General features: G+C 43.2%; 1 protein-coding gene across 10 annotated transcripts in view; it reads left to right on the top strand.

Moving 5' to 3' along the window:
* celf1 (cugbp, Elav-like family member 1) overlaps nucleotides 1-17,281 on the top strand; it is a gene marked incomplete at both ends in the record, with an annotated part of 75,978 nt that overhangs the window by 31,556 nt on the left and 27,141 nt on the right. For all 10 annotated transcript variants that reach the window (XM_079238290.1, XM_079238289.1, XM_079238292.1 and 7 more), the window contains 2 exons: nucleotides 9,596-9,644; nucleotides 13,301-13,435. In XM_079238290.1, coding sequence (XP_079094416.1) covers nucleotides 9,596-9,644; nucleotides 13,301-13,435 — 184 coding nt within the window. The remainder of the gene's footprint in view (nucleotides 1-9,595; nucleotides 9,645-13,300; nucleotides 13,436-17,281) is intronic.

Raw genomic sequence — 17,281 nt, 5'->3', positions numbered from 1 at the left:
TTTAGATAGTTATTTAATGATTAAAGGAGTGCTTAAGAGTAATAATCCGACTTAATTTTGAGTCACGTTCATAAACAGAATAGTGGTTAAAGCATGCATCCTGAGGGAGAATGGGGCGGACCGGCAACATTTTTGAGGTGATAAAAACCATGTTTTGTGGTATTCTTCATATGTAGGACAAAGCTAAAGTCAGAGTCTAAAATGACGCACAGGTTTTTCCCCTGCAGAGATGGATGCAGGGACAAGGTCTGTAGTTTTAAAACATGTTTCTCTCTAAAAATTAAAACTTCAGTCTTGTCCTGGTTAAGCTGTAAAACGTTCTTTGCCATCCAGAACATGATATCCAGGATGCAGATAAAAGATCCTCCACTGGTCTGGTGTCATCAGAAGACATGGAGACATAAATCTTCTATTCTAGATTGCGCCGTCTGTTGGCAGCAGATTGTAGTAGCTCTGACTTGCTATCTAGATTTTTTAAAAGTACAAACTCTTCTCACATAGATATTACCTCAAATTAGCTTTTTTTTCTGAGGATTTCATGCCGGTTCGGAGGGTGTGCTGCAAGGGAGATTTTTCTGCATATTTTTGGCTCTTTCAAGGCTTGTTATGATGAGTCTCCATGGCAACGAAAGACTTGTTTAACTTCTCCCAAATCAGGATTATCAGCGAAACAACACATCAAATCCCGATGAAGTTGAAAAGAAAGAGAAGAGGATGCAGAGCGGGAGTGAGACAGAGGAGAAAGTGATGGAGATTTAAACCATTTCTACCAACCGTCCTCAAGGGTAATGTGAGATTGCTAGCTAACAAAACGGACGAGCTTGAGATGCTAACAAGGTCTCAGAAAGAATACAGAGAGTGCAGTATTATGTGCTTCACCAAGACATGGCTGCATGAACACATCCCTGACTGTAATGTGTCTGTACCGGGCTTTAAAACGGTCCGTGCAGACCGCAGTAGACAACACAGCGGAAAGCTAAAGGGTGGTGGAATTGCAGTGCTGGTTAACCAGCGTTGGTGTCATCCTGGACATGTTACTGTCAAGGAGAAGATATGCACAAAGGACATGGAACTGTTAGCTGTGAGCTTCCGTCCATATTATTTACCCAGAGAGTTTACCTGTGTTATTCTGGTAGCGGTTTATATAATACCTGGTACCGCACCAGACAGAGCCTGTGATGTCATCAGCTCCGTCGTTGCTCGGCTACAAACACAGCATCCAAACTCATTCATGGTGATCTCCGGAGACTTCAACAACGTCTCCCTCTCTGCAACTCTACCAACATTCCAGCAGTTTGTCAGCTGCTCCACCAGAGAAAATAAGATGTTGGACTTATTTTATGCAAATATGAATAATGGATACAGTTGTTCTGCCCTGCCTCCTTTAGGAAGATCTGACCATAATCTGGTTCTTCTCACCTCCACCTACAAGCCCATCGTTCAGCAGCAACCAGTCATCACAAAGACTATCAAAATCTGGTCTGCTGAAGCTGAAGATGCTCTTAGAGGAGGCTTTGAGGCTACAGACTGGAACGTCCTCTGTGAACCTCATGGAGACGACATCAACGCCATGACTGAGTGTGTGACAGATTACATAAACTTCTGTGTGGACAGCATCGTCCCAACAAGAACAGTGAGGTGCTTCCCCAATAACAAACCCTGGATCACCAGTGACCTGAAAAAGCTGCTGAACATCAAAAAGAAAGCCTTCAGGGATGGAGACAGGGAGTTATTGAGGGCAACACAAAAAAAACTTAAAACACAAACTAAGAAGTGCAAGGAGGACTACAGGAAGAAGTTAGAAAGTCAGCTCCAGCAGAATAACCTGAGGGATGTGTGGTCTGGAATGAAGAAGATCACTGGCTTCAAGTTAAAGGGGGACCAGCCTGATGGAGGTCTGGACAGAGCTAATGAGCTGAACATATTCTTCAGCAGGTTCAGTTCACCCCCTACCTCCAGCCCAACAGACCACACACCCTCCATAAGCCCACTGCTTTCCTGTCACGCCTCCAATCTGTCACCCTGCAGCTCAGTCATGGACCAGAACACAGCTTCATCTCCCTCCACATCAGGACATCCTGAGACCTCCACCTTGTTTGTCTCCTGCAATCAGGTTTAGAAGCAACTTGAGAAACTGAACCAGAACAAGGCTGCAGGTCCAGATGGTGTCAGTCCCAGAGTTCTCAAGACCTGCTCAAAACAACTATGTCCGATTCTCCAGCACCTTTTCAACACCAGTCAGAGACTAAATAGAGTCCCAGTGCTGTGGAAAACCTCCTGCCTTGTTCCAGTGCCTAAAAAAACACAACCAGCTGAACCAAGTGACTACAGACCAGTTGCCCTGACATCTCACATCATGAAAGTCCTGGAGAGACTCTTACTGGCTCACCTCAACAAGCAAGTAAACACCTTTCAGGACCCATTCCAGTATGCATATCGTAATGGACTTGGGGTTGAAGATGCCATCATATACCTGCTCCAGAGAGCACACTCTCATCTGGACCATTCAGGCAGCACTCTGAGGGTCATGTTCTTTCATTTCTCAGTGCTTTTAATACCATTCAGCCTGCTTTGTTATGTGAGAAGCTCCATAAATTCCAGGTGGATACCTCCACAACCACCTGGATCTATGACTACCTCACAAACAGACCCCAGTTTGTGAGACTGAAAGGTTGTGTGTCTGAGATGGAGGTCAGCAGCACTGGTGCACCACAAGGAACTGTACTCTGGCCATTCCTCTTCACTCTGTACACCTCAGACTTCCAGTACAACTCTGAGTCCTGTCATCTGCAGAAATACTCTGATGACTCTGCAGTTGTGGGGTGTATCAGGGATGGACAAGAAGCAGAGTACAGAGAACTGGTCAGTCAGTTTGTTAAATGGTGCGGTGACAATCATCTCATATTAAATAGCAGCAAAACAAAAGAGATGATTGTTGACTTCAGGAGGAAGAAGAATAAACAAAGCACTGTTTCCATCCTGGGAGAGGAGGTGGAGGTGGTGGAGGAATACAAGTATCTTGTAGTTCAGCTGGACAACAAACTGGACTGGAAATGCAACACTGACTACATCTACAAGAAAGGTCAGAGCAGACTGTACTTCTTAAGGAAGCTGAGATGGTTTAACGTCTGCACCAAGATGTTGCATATCTTCTAGAAGTCTGTTGTGGAGAGTGCAGTCAGCTTTGCAGCATCTGCTGGGGTAGTAGCATCAGAACCAGAGACTTGAAGAGAATCAACAAACTGATCCAGAAAGCTGCTTCTGTGCTTGGAGTAACTCTGGAGCCGCTGGAGCTGATTGTCCAAAGAAGAATGCTGCACAAGCTGATGAAGATGATGGAGGATTCTTCACACCCTCTCCACAACACAGTGATGAAACAACAAAGTGTGTTCAGTGAGAGGCTTCTTCAGGTCCGATGTAAGACTGAAAGATACAGAAGATCATTCCTGCCAGCAGCCATCAGCCTCTGGAACAAGACCTCCTCTAGTTATTATTATTATATACTACAATATTGAGTTGACGCTGCTGCATACCTCCACCCAGTGGTGTACTGGTCCCTCAAGAAGTGCATATTCTCACATTTTTTCGTCCTTTTTACTAAAAACAGAAAAAAGTAGTGGACAAAAACATCCTTCAGAAATAGTGACATGTAAGGCTACTCTATACTCTAGTTTACACCAAAAATCCAGTATATCTGCTCATTGTCACATGATTTCTGCTCTTCAGTTTCAGGGAAGAAGAGTTGTGAAATTACTAAACCAATACTGACAAAGAGACAAGTGAGAGACAGGCTCATAGACATAAATACATATCTCTTGATCATGTCTATGTTCAGGCTAAAGTTGACACAGCTGATGGCTAACTGCACCAGTGTAGCATTGCTAACATCAACTGAGCGGCTGGTTGACGTAAGTACCTGTGTAGGGATGTCTGTAATGGTAAAAGCAGAATCACAAGGGGGTCAGAAATGGCTATAACCAATACTGACTGAAAAAGAAGTGGCTATACTCCGCATACCCACATTTACCACACATATAGCCTGGACTACACCCAAAACTACACCACTACACCAATAGAGACAGGAAGGATATATATATATATATATATATATATATATATATATATATATATATATATATATATATATATATATATATATATATATATATATATATATATATATATATATATATATGTCTGTGTGTGTGTGTGTATGTATATATGTATATATATATGTGTATGTATATATGTATATATATATGTGTATGTATATATGTATATATATATGTGTATGTATATATGTATATATATATATATATATATATATATATATATATATATATATATATATATATATATATATATATATATATATGTATATATATATATGTGTGTGTGTATATATATATATATATGTGTGTGTATATATATATATATGTGTGTGTGTATATATATATATGTGTGTGTGTATATATATATATATATGTATATATATATATATATGTATATATGTGTATATATATATATATGTATATATATATATATATATATATATATATATATATATATATATGTGTATATATATATATATGTGTATATATATATATATATGTGTATATATATATGTATATATGTATATATATATATATACATATATACATACATATATATACATACTTCTTCGAAAACAGTCCACACTTTGGATTTTTGTTTCACCGATACATTGAAAATTTTTCTGTGTATTATGACCGCCGTTGTTCAGGATGACGCTGTTGTTCATCGTCTCTTTCATTTTCTATGCTGTCACTTGGTTAGCCCTCATGCTAATACAAGCTAGACAGTTTTACGGGCAGCTTCAGTGGTTCAGCTGAAGTTTTATGGACTAATTATGGAAGGATACACGTGAACAAGCTTAAAATGCTTCTGGTATGAATTTTGCAATTATCTGGGATTTGCTCTGACTCAGTCTATGATATGTTTATATTGGATTTATGTTGCAATTTGCTTCCAAGACTCACCTACTGATTTCATCCAGTCTCAGACAGTGAGGAACAGGCGAGGGAGGAGAACAGCACAGAAATGTGGGAATAGTTGAAATGGGAAGTCCTTCCATGTTGATTCTGATGGGCTCTGCTCATGTGGGAGGATGTAAAGCCATCCAAACCTTTCATTGTGAGAGTTCTCAACTCTTGTTGTGCTGTCCTCACAACACGTGCCTATGTGAAGTCAGACAGCCAGCGAACAAAGCAGCATATATAAAAAAAAAGTTCTGAAGATCTTTATGATTTCTATTTCCATTTTTCATAACTGAAACATACAGGAAAAAAACTCCCATCTAATAGACACATCTTAATGCTACAGTGGAAGTTGGTTGTCCTAGCTTAAACATCATGTGCATATCACATTACCAACATATTTCATTCATTCATTTTCCTAATTGCTTAAATTAGGAAAATGCCTGTCCCAGGCTTTGGGTGAAAGGCAGGGTACACCCTGGACAGCTTTCCAGTCCATCACAGGGCCACACAGAGACACACAACCACTCACACCTAGGAGCAGTTTAGAGTAACCAGTTAACCTAACATGCATGTCTTTGGGTGGCAGGAGGAAGCTGGAGTACCTGGAGAGAACACACAAACTCCACACAGAAAGGCCACTGACCAAACCTGACCCCAGCAAAGGATTGAACCAGTGACCTTTGTGCTGTGAGGCCACAGTGCTAACCACTATTCCACCATGCAGCCCACATTATCAAGATATTTCTAGCGACAAAAATAATACCAACACATATGCCAGGGTTTTCTAAACATATGAATACTTCCAAAGACGAAACATGCCCATGGCACAAGCGTGTAAGGGCACATTTAGCGTGTTCATGAACTCCTTTACTTTCATTATTCGAGGCAAAACACGTCTATGTTGAGAGCGCTCATTGCTCAGGTAATTGTGCCATCGATACCACAAAGATTGTTGCAATACAGATGTCTCACGCTGATTAACTTTTGATTTAAACATAATTAACCCTTTTAAGCATGAACCTATTCTTAATATATATTAACTATGAACTCTTGTTTTTAACCTTATTTATGTACATCATTAACAATTAGTACTGTCTTTGGCCAAAAGGCGTGACACTTGTAGAGTTTTACTAACACCTTGATAAAACAAAGTGCAAACGAGATGGTTTTGTTGAAAGGACAGAAGCTGATCAGGAGCTTTTATATAGTGTCCAGTATTGACCAAAGCTAGAAAATGCATAAATGTAAATTCACAAACTATAGTTAAAAGATTCCGATCTTCATCTAGGTGGTAATAAAAGAGAATCTCAGTGCATAAGATGCAAAACAGGAACCTGGACGCTCAGGTCAGTTCAGCATTAAGATGTCATTTTCTGTTTTGTGTGTTTATATCTTTTACATTATTGCTTCTTGAAGCAATAAACAGAAACCACACTGAACAGTATTTTTCATGCAATTAGGCTAACACTTTATTTGTAGCTACATTTTTTTAAATCTTTGAATGAAGCTTTTTATTATCATAATGCATTTTCCCCATGAAAATGTGTGATTGCCACCCTGTTAAAGAAAAAAAAATAAAATAATAAAAAAACAGGCTGGTTATTTATATTTTAATTTCTGATTTGGAACTGAATATTAAATGAATGCACAGTACATGGACCCTTCTTCAGCATAGGTCTGTGTCCAGGACTTGGCTGGAATATGTCCCTACCTCCGCGTCAACTGTGACCCTGTCGAAAGCACAAGATCTGAAGAAACCCCGACACCAATGGCAGAAAATAAAACTAAACAAATGGTGCGAAATGTGAGACATCTGCGCAAAATTAACTTAAACTTTCATATAAAATTTTGCAGCCTATACTAAAATTATGAAGAAAAATTAAGAAAATGAATATTTGATATTACTGTGTGGTCTCACCACCTGCAGGAGGGGCCGGAGGGGTTGGGTGTAATATGAACTGAGCGGCAGCAGGAGGCGGGGACCCAGGTGGTCCGATCTTAGGCTGCAGAAGCTGGCTCTAGGGACGTGGAATGTCACCTCTCTGGCGGAGAAAGAGCCTGAGCTTGTGTGCGACGTTGAGCGGTTCCAGTTGGACTCACCTCGACGCATGGCTTGGACTCTGGAACCAGTACCCTCGAGAGGGGCTGGACTTTCTTCCACTCTGGAGTTGCTCATGGTGAGAGGCACCGAGCAGGTGTGGGTATTCTCATCAGCCCCCAGCTTGGTGCCTGCACGTTGGGGTTTACCCCGGTGGACAAAAAGGGTAGCTTCCCTCCGCCTTCGGGTGGGGGGACGGGTCCTGACTGTTGTCTGTGCTTATGCACCGAACAGCTGTTCAGACTACCCACCCTTTCTGGAGTCCTTGGAGGGAGTGCTGGAGGGTGCTCCTTCTGGGGACTCCATTGTTCTGCTGAGGGACTTCAATGCTCACGTGGGCAATGACAGTAAGACCTGGAGGTGTGGTGGGAGATGGTGGAAGGAATACTTCAAAGACCTCCTCAATCCTACCAACACGTCTTCCGATGAGGAAGCAGAGCTGGGGGGCTCAGGGGTGGACTCTCCTATCTCTGGGGCTGAAGTCGCTGAGGTGGTTAAAAAGCTCCTTGGTGGCAAGGCCCCGGGGGTGGATGAGATCCGCCAGAGTTCCTTAAGGCTCTGGATGCTGTGGGGCTGTCCTGGCTGACACGCCTCTGCAGCATCGCGTGGACATCGGGGGCAGTACCGCTGGTCCGCATTGCCGGTAGTAAGTCGGATTCGTTTCCGGTGAGGGTTGGACTCCGCCAATTCTGCCCTTTATCACCAATTCTGTTCATAACTTATATGGACAGAATTTCTAGGCGCAGCCGAGGTGTTGAGGGGATCCGGCTTGGTGGCCTCAGGATTAGGTCCCTGCTTTTTGCAGATGACGTGGTCCTGTTGGCTTCATCTGATCGTGATCTCCAACTCTCGCTTGAGCGATTCGCGGCCGAGTGTGAAGCGGCTGGGATGAGAATCAGCACCTCCAAATCTGAGACCATGGTCCTCAGCCGGAATAGGGTGGATTGCCCTCTCCGGGTCGGGAGTCAGGTCCTGCCTCAAGTGGAGGAGTTTAAATATCTCGGGGTCTTGTTCACGAGTGAGGGAAGGATGGAGTGTGAGATCGACAGACGGATCGGTGCGGCGTCTGCAGTAATGCGGACTCTGCGCCGGTCTGTCGTGGTGAAGAAGGAGCTGAACCAGAAGGCGAAGCTCTCGATTTACCAGTCGATCTACGTTCCTACCCTCACCTATGGTCATGAGCTGTGGGTCGTGACCGAAAGAAGGAGATCTCGTATACAGGCGGCTGAAATGAGTTTCCTCCGCAGGGTGGCCGGGCTCTCCCTTAGAGATAGGGTGAGGAGCTCGGTCATCCGGGAGGAGATCAGAGTAGAGCCGCTGCTCCTCCGCATCGAGAGGAACCAGTTGAGGTGGCTCGGGCATCTGGTCAGGATGCCTCCTGGACGCCTCCCTGGTGAGGTGTTCCAGGCACGTCCCTCTGGGAGGAGATCCCGGGGAAGACCCAGGACACGCTGGAGGGATTATATCTCTCGGCTGGCCTGGGAACGCCTCGGGATCCCCCCCGCAGAGTTGGCAAATGTGGCTGGGGAGAGGGAAGTCTGGGCTTCCCTGCTTAGGCTGTTGCCTCATGACCCAACCCTGGAGAAGTGGGGGAGAATGGATGGATGGATATTTGATATTGATAGTCCATCATGAAAAAATTTGGATTTACAACAGAAATGTTATTGAAAAATGAACAAAACACGTTCTGTCATTCTGAAACAAAGTAGTTCTACACGTTATTAAAGCCAGTTCACATAGCTGATCAATCAGGTGTTCAGTTTGTTGCCATACAAATAAAGTTCGAAAGTCGCCCCTTCCTCCTGTGATCGGCAATGTGCTTTCTCCTTGCATTTTGTTGTCTGACCACTTTGTTTTTCCTTTCTGGAAGTGTCCGGCGGCCTTCTTCATATTCCAAAAAATTCCTCTTTTTGCTTTTCTCCCCGCTGAGCAGATTAATATTTATCAGCGTCTTCACCTGACCTTTTATAGCCGACATGTGGGCTTGACAAGATGTTCCCTTTCGTACACCAAACTTAGTGTTGATCCTGAATTATAAAGAGAAACAGGCGTGGAACGTACGCACTGCTTCATAAATGGGCACGTTGTTTTGCACTGCATTTCCTGTTTTCTGTACGTACGCCACCTGTAGTCATCGTTGCTACACACAGTTTGATATTTAATGAGGCCTCAGAACTGCCAAAAGCCAATTAAATCATATTATATTTATAATATATTTATATGAATGAAATATATAATAATCATAAAAAATACAAATGTACTTTTTAATCAACCTCTCTAAACTGTCTGACTCTTCATTTAAGTTAACTATTTCCTATACTGGGAGCACTGGTGAGCTGTCTAGGGTTTTCCCAGCTCTCACCTGATGATTGCTGGGATCGACTCCCGCTTCTCCACAACCCTGAATTGGAAAATGAATAAATGATAGAATGAGAGCAGGTCTGCTCACTTCCTGATGTGCTGTTTGTCCTGTGTTCAGATGCATCATCCCATCCAGATGAAGCCGGCTGACAGTGAGAAAAACAATGGTAAGGAATCTCTGGAATTTCAGTTTCTGTTCTTTACTGTGACAAGTTGGGAAGTTGTTACAGCTCCAGAAGTGATGAGAAAATACTGCATGCAATGCCAGAACAACAACAAAAAGGTTCAAATTCCTCTTATCAAATCCTGAACATATCCATGGACATGACCCGGATTTCAGAGTTCACAGGGGATTCCCTACTGTGTGGCACTTTTCCACCCCATCATACAGTGTGCATTAAGCCTTTCTTGTGTGAATTTTTTAACAACTGGCCCATTTTTATTATATGATATGATATGATATGATATGATATGATATGATATGATATGATATGATATATTAGTTTATAACAGTAAATGGACAAGTGCATCTGAAAACTGATAAACTGATTAGTTTTTCTGAATTTAGTCATCACTGAGGATTAAACATTAAACATCTGACATAGAAGAGATATGTGTACAGTTAACAGACAGTTAAAAAAACGTGTCGGTGTGCAATATTGTCGACACCTAGCATTGTTCAAATGAGAAAACTTTGTAATCACAATAGATATTTTAAAAAATGTGGCAAAATGGGAACACTGCGACTACTTCAGGTGACAATAATCCACCCAGCAACAATAAACCCAGCAGTGACAGATTAAGCAAGCAGTGTCACCCACCATTAATGCACCCAGCAATACAACCAGCAATCTGTTGCGCGCTCTTCAACAGACATTGAATTAGACTGATTTCAGTAATGAAAGCAGTTCAACGTCATACTCTTGACTGGAAGGTTAAGCGAGAAGAGATTGCCGTGGTGTTTGATCAAATATGCATTGGAGAAAGAAATCAATCAACTCTAAAAGTATATATACACTGCTAAAAACAATAAAGGTAACACCTAAACAACACAATGTAACTCCAAGTCAACCACACTTCTGTGAAATGGAACTGTCCACTTAGGAAGCAACACTGATTGACAATCAGTTCCACCTGCTGTTATGCAAATGGAATAGACAGCAGGTGGAAATTACAGGCAACTGGCATGGTCATCATGGATTGTCCATAAAGAATACCATGTTAAAACATAAGAGTGTCCATATATACACCTGGCATTGGGACTCTCTGGCAGAGCTGTCAACTGATCACCACCTGGTGGTGAGTTGGCTCAGATGATGGTAGAAGAAGCCGGTCAGATCTGGCCGGCTCAAACGTATAGTGAGGGTCTGCTGGGAACGTCTGGCAGTGTCCTCCGTCTGAGCAAGCTTCAACTCCCACCTTCGGCAGAGCTTCACCCATGTCCCGAGTGAGGCGGGGGACATTAAGTCCAAGTATGCTGCGTTCTGTGCCTGTGTTGTTGAGGCGGCCAGCCATAGCTGTGGCCATAAGGTTGTTGGTGTCTTTTGTGGCAGTAATACGCATTGGTAAAACACCAGCAGTGATGGATGTGCTAGTTGGCCTTCTTGGCCTGTGGGACTCTGGAGGCAGCTGATGGGTACTGACTGGCTAAGCGGCATGCGTCTTTGGCCGTCGCGAAGGCAAAAACTTAGGTGTGGGAGGAGTTCGACAAGACCATGGAGAAGGACTTACAGATGGCTTTGAGGCAATTCTGGTTCACCATCAGGAGCGGGAAGCAGTGTTCCGTCAATACTGTGTACAGTGGAGATGGGGAGCTGCTGACCTCAACTCAGGACAATGTGGGTCGGTGGAAGGAATACTTCGAAGACCTGCTCTATCTTACCAACACATCTTCCACTGAGGAAGCAGAGCTGGGGGACTCAGGGGTGGACTCTCCCATCGTTGGGGTTGAAGTCCCTTAGGTGGTCAAAAAGCTCCTTGGTGGCAAGGCCCCGGGGTGGATGGGATCCACCTGGAGTTTCTTAAGGCTCTGGATGCTGTGGGGCTGTCCTGGCTAACATGCCTCTGCAACATCACATGGACTTTGGGAACAGTACCTCTGGATTGGCAGACTGGGGTGGTGGTCCCCCTTTTTAAGAAGGGGGACCGGAGGGTGTGTTCCAATTACAGGGGAATCACACTCCTCAGCCTCCCTGGTAAGGTCTATTCAGGGGTCCTGGAGAGGAGGGTCCGCCGGATAGTCGAATCCCGGATTGAGGAGGAGCAGTGTGGTTTTCGTCCTGGTCACGGAACAGTGGACCAGCTCTATACCATCTTTGTGGTCCTGGAGGGGGCATGGGAGTTTTTCCAAACCAGTCTACATGTACTTTGTGGACCACGTTCCCCGGGTCCTGCTGTCGGGGGTACTCCAGGAGTATGGGGTACCGGACAACATTTTTACATGTTACAAAAACATTTTAAAAGCATGGCAGGACCTGTGTCCTGTGCTTGTGTTGTTGTCTACACTTGTGTTTGGGGGAAAAAAAAGGTCTACTTAAGACAGTCATAGAAGTATTAATCACACAGGCGAATCTCTACATAATTAACTCAAAACATTAAATAGAGCTCAGTCAGAACAGGACTACAACTGTAAATACAGTTGTAGTCTTGAAGACTGCTGAGATAGGCTCCAGCTTCCCTGTGACCCTTAATAGGATTTAGCGGTTATGATATTGTATGAATGAATGAATGAATGAACGTTCAGATTAAGAATAAAACACCGGCCAATGAAACATGGAGGATTTCCTCCTTCTGATTGTCACTGATTGTCTTCTGATTGTTCTGATGTTATTCTGATTGTCACATTGTTGTACCTGTGTTGCATTCACTGAAGCCAGGAAATTACAAAACTAGCTTCCTATTTAATGTCATAAGGCAGCTCAGTTCATTTAAGCTTATGTTTTCTGGGCTGAAAAATCATTTGGGGCTTGATGAGAAATGTTCAGGGCTCGAGCCAGGAAAACCCACACCAGGCGACGCCACTGGTCATTGCAGCTTGATTGTAGGTAAAACGCTCTGCAGGATGTCGGTAGGGACCGGATCCAGAGGACAGCTAGTGGCTTTAGAGTTGACTAGAAGTTTAGAGACTTGGTCCTCATTCAGAGGGCAGAAAGAGCGAAGTGAGGCACCACTAGCTGGATGTGGCGGCTGAGTTAGTCAGGCTCAGAGAACTGATTACTGATGGTAGCAACCTTTTCAGAACAACAGGAAGCAAACATTTCTGCAAATGAGCCTGGTCTGGACTTTTAAATCCAGGGCCCCCTATTGGCTGGTGGATTCCTATGTATGCATTGTCTACATATGGCAGGAAATGGTTCTGGTGGACTCCAAAAAGCCTTTGGTATCAGAAGTACCTAATTTCATCCTCAGACTGCTGCTCAGTTAGAGGAAACTTGGTATGTTTTTGGTATGAAAAAACTGATGAAGAAAAAGCCATGACTGCGTGAACCAGACTCACCTGGCGCAGAAGCTGTGGATGATCGATTCTCAGCATCATTCTGGGCCACATCTGCTCCAGTTTACATGCAACAAAAGTGACTGATGGTACTTTACATCACAGATGGAGCTGAGCTGGATATTTTTTTTACGGTTATGAACTACAATATTCTGTCATTTGATCTGAACCGGTCAGATGCAGTAAAGGTGCACTGAGAAAGAACCTGGAGAATCTACAGTTAAATCTCATATAATGATGTAACCTGATTGTTTTCTCACTGAGCAAATAAGAGCAACATGTACAAAAATGTTGGGGTCACATGTAACTATGTGGTGTGATTATCTGCAGCGGTGGAGGACAGGAAGCTGTTTATTGGGATGATCTCAAAGAAGTGCAACGAAAACGACATCCGGTTGATGTTCTCACCATATGGACAGATTGAGGAGTGCCGGATACTGAGAGGCCCTGATGGACTCAGCCGAGGTGAGAGCCGAAGTCTTCTGTGGGTGGAGGTCAGGGTGCTGTTTCTGATTCAGATCGGATAACTCCAGATTTTGTTTTGCTGTCACTGAGCATGTGCAGACATCCTGCAGAGCCATACGTTACCAGATTCTCCTGGCAGATTTTGTTACAGCAGGTCTTTTAGCTAAGGCCTTCCTGTGTGAAGTTTGCATTTTGTCCTTTTTTGTCATCTAAAACGCTAATTTAGAAAGAAGTGTGAGACTAGACACAGATGTTCCGTTCTAGATTGCGCCATCTGATGGCAGCAGATTGTAGTAGCTCTGACTTGCTATCTAGATTTTTTTTAAAGTACAAACTCTTCTCATATAAATATTAGCTCAAATTAGGTCTTTTTTTTCTGAGGATTTCATGCCGGTTCGGAGGGTGTGCTGCAAGGGATTTTTCTGCATACTTTTGGCTCTCTCAAGACTTGTTATGATGAGTCTCCATGGCAACGAAAGACTTGTTTACAATCAGGATCAACTGATTAACCTCTCCCAAATCAGGATTATCAGCGAAACAACACATCAAATCCCGATGGAGTTGAAAAGAAAGAGAAGAGGATGCAGAGCGGGAGTAAGGCAGAGGAGAAAGAGACGGAGATTTTTCCCAACTGTCGTCATGGGTAATGTGAGATTGCTAGCTAACAAAACGGACGAGCTCGAGATGCTAACAAGGTCTCAGAAAGAATACAGAGAGTGCAGTATTATGTGCTTCACCGAGACATGGCTGCATGAACACATCCCTGACTGTAATGTGTCTGTACCGGGCTTTAAAACGGTCCATGCAGACCGCAGTAGACAACACAGCAGAAAGCTAAAGGGTGGTGGAATTGCAGTGCTGGTTAACCAGCGTTGGTGTCATCCTGGACATGTTACTGTCAAGGAGAAGATATGCACAAGGGACATGGAACTGTTAGCTGTGAGCTTCTGTCCATATTATTTACCCAGAGAGTTTACCTGTGTTATTCTGGTAGCGGTTTATGTAATAAACTGTCTCGTCACGGTGGGACAGAAACTTTGGGAGACGTCTGTCTCGTCATGGTGGGACAGAAACTCTTCACAGCTGACTCTGACTGTTAATAGAGGTGAGGGTCGTCATCATCATCATCATCAGCTGATGGTTTCCTGAGATATTTAGCTGGTAACATCTCTATTAAACACCTGGAAAGCTGCCCAGCTTCACTTTTTACCTTCTACTGTAGAACATCATCATCCTCGTCACATAATACTCTCCTCACTCCCAGGATTACTTTACTCATTCCTAGGATTACTTTACATAATTCGTAGGATTACTTTACTCATACCCGGGATTACTTTACTAATTTGTAGGATTACTTTACTCATACCCAGGATTACTTTACTCATACCCAGGATTACTTTATTCATTGCTGGGAGAACTATAGTCATCTGTAGCTGCTATCTTGAAGTTTTCAGTGAAAGTAATGCAGATTTTGTTCAGAAGGAGATAACATGTATATGTTGTTTTGTCTTCTGGGTAAATTTTCTCTGACACAGTAAGGCCTATGTTGATTGTGACATGTCTGTAGTAATGTTGCATGTTTCAGGGTTTTTGTACAAAACCAGGATTATGGATAAAGCTCCTGTAGACACAAAGATAAACCTGGTTTATTTGGGGTGTTTCAGACATGGTGAAACAAAGCAGACCTAAGAAGAAGAATTAGGTAAAGTATCTCTATGATGCACATTTCATTCATTCATTATCCTAACCACTTAATCCAATGAAGGGTCATGGGGAAGCTGGAGCCTATCCCAGCAGTCTTTGGATGAAAGGCAGGGTACAACCTGGACAGCTCGCCAGTCCATCACAGGGACACACAGAGACAAACAACCACTCATGCTCACCCCTAGGGGCAGTTTAGAGTAAACAGTTAACCATGAAGCTATATTATCCTTCCTGCAGGTCAGGGGTCATCCTGTCATGCGTTGTAGGCCAGAAACTCCAGGAGTTTCCTGATCAGGATGGGAGGATGGCACTTTAAAGGGGGTGATTGGTCTGTCTTGGTGGTAATAGAGCTTGCACGATTGGTCACGCCAGAGTGCGCTTCCCATAGTGGGATACCTCCTCAGTTTTCAGAGAACCGGGGTTATCATAGTAACGTAACATTTCCTGATCAGGATGGGAGCTACGATGGGTTCAGGCCGACCCTTGACTGAAACGTGTCAAGCGCCTCGTGACGACTTCTTCCTTTGGTGGCCTCTCACACTGAGGTCTTCTGGAACCTTCTTCACCTATGAATGTGCCAGGAAGAGAAGCCTCCTCGGCTCAATGACATATCCTAAAAAAGAAATCAAAGTTTGTAATGCACTGTGTTTACTTAGTTTTTCCACAACTGACATGACTTATAAAGTCAAAGTTTTATAAGACTAAGTATTTTAAGTATTTCTTTTAGAAAATGACAGGGTTTGTCTTTGTCAGAGGTATCTCTGATAAAATATTTATTTCTGACCAAATGTTGGCTGAGTTTTTACAGGTTTGGCAGCCGGTTTTGTTCATACGTAGTTTTTCTGCTTTGTACAATGCCGTGGAACCTGAAAGAACGGCATTAGGTTGTTCATAAATCACAACAGCACCGTAACAAGACAGGTTCATCATTCATCATGATGTGAGAAATGAAAAAGGTACTGACCCAGCTGAAACCCCATCATTTGGTTCTGTGGAAGCTCTGTTGGATTGGGGACACTCGAGGAACGGCGGCTCAGCATGGACATGGAAGTCCACATGGCCACTTCCTCAGGTCCAGTCATGGAAGACGTTGGAGTCCAGTACATGTGGTTTTTAATGCTGGATAACCCCTTCCTCAACAGCTGGTAATCCTCATTCTGGGCCACTTCATCCAGCTGTTTGGATAAACCTGTAAATAGATACATTCACACACATTGTTACTATTTGCACACATTTCTAACACATTTGTTTATTTATTTTTTACAAGTAGTACATATACACAAATGAAGAGATCAATAGGATGGAGACATGTGCATAACAATATTTATTTACCTTTCTGAACCTGTGTGTGACGGTCAGTGGCAACGTAGTCCACTCACATCATTTGACTCTAGAAGGTCTGGAGTCCTTCTTTTTCCATGTGAACACTGCCACTGACTTTGTAGCTCTGAAACAAGAAGGATTAACAATCATTTACAGAGATGACTAATAAATAAGCTGCTTGAAGGATAAAACGAGATGCGTACCTGTACAAGCTGTATGTCCAGAATCTTGTTGCATTCAAGGTGCACCAGTGTGTAGGAACCACATTTAGCTAAAGGTCCTGAAGAGAGGAGAAAGTATTTTAATCACTTATAGATTCCTAATACATTTATTTAATTCTGAATATTTTTAAAAAAGAAAAATCACTTGGTGAATCAGTCTTCATGTTTCTTCCTCAGGCCAACTTACTGACACCTGGACACACCTGACTGAATGACACAAAAGTTACAAGTTCACGTCTCAGACAGATGTTTGCAAACAGGAATTCTTTTTAAAAAGGTCCTTTCAGAAACAATGTATTCAGCATCACTGTAATCAGGGAGGAACTCCATCTGACTGGAAAGAACAGCAGGCAGGTGTAAAACACCAAAGTAATCACAATGAATATACATAAAAAAAACTTCCCTCAGTTCTGAGGACTGAGTGACAGACTCATCAGGATCAGAAGTCGGGTCTGGAAAGGAGATGGAAAGGTTTCTGAGAGAAATGTGGTGTCAGCACCGTTGTCTTCTTCCTCCAGCTGGACACGTGGCCTTTCTGCTGGTCTTAGTCCTGATGTGGACGGCTTGGCTGGAGGGGACGAGAACTGTCCCAAAGGTT

The sequence above is a fragment of the Telmatherina bonti genome (assembly GCF_933228915.1).
Source record: "Telmatherina bonti genome assembly, chromosome: 1".
NCBI lineage: Eukaryota > Metazoa > Chordata > Actinopteri > Atheriniformes > Telmatherinidae > Telmatherina > Telmatherina bonti.
This window is presented reverse-complemented; position numbering and strand designations above follow the sequence as displayed.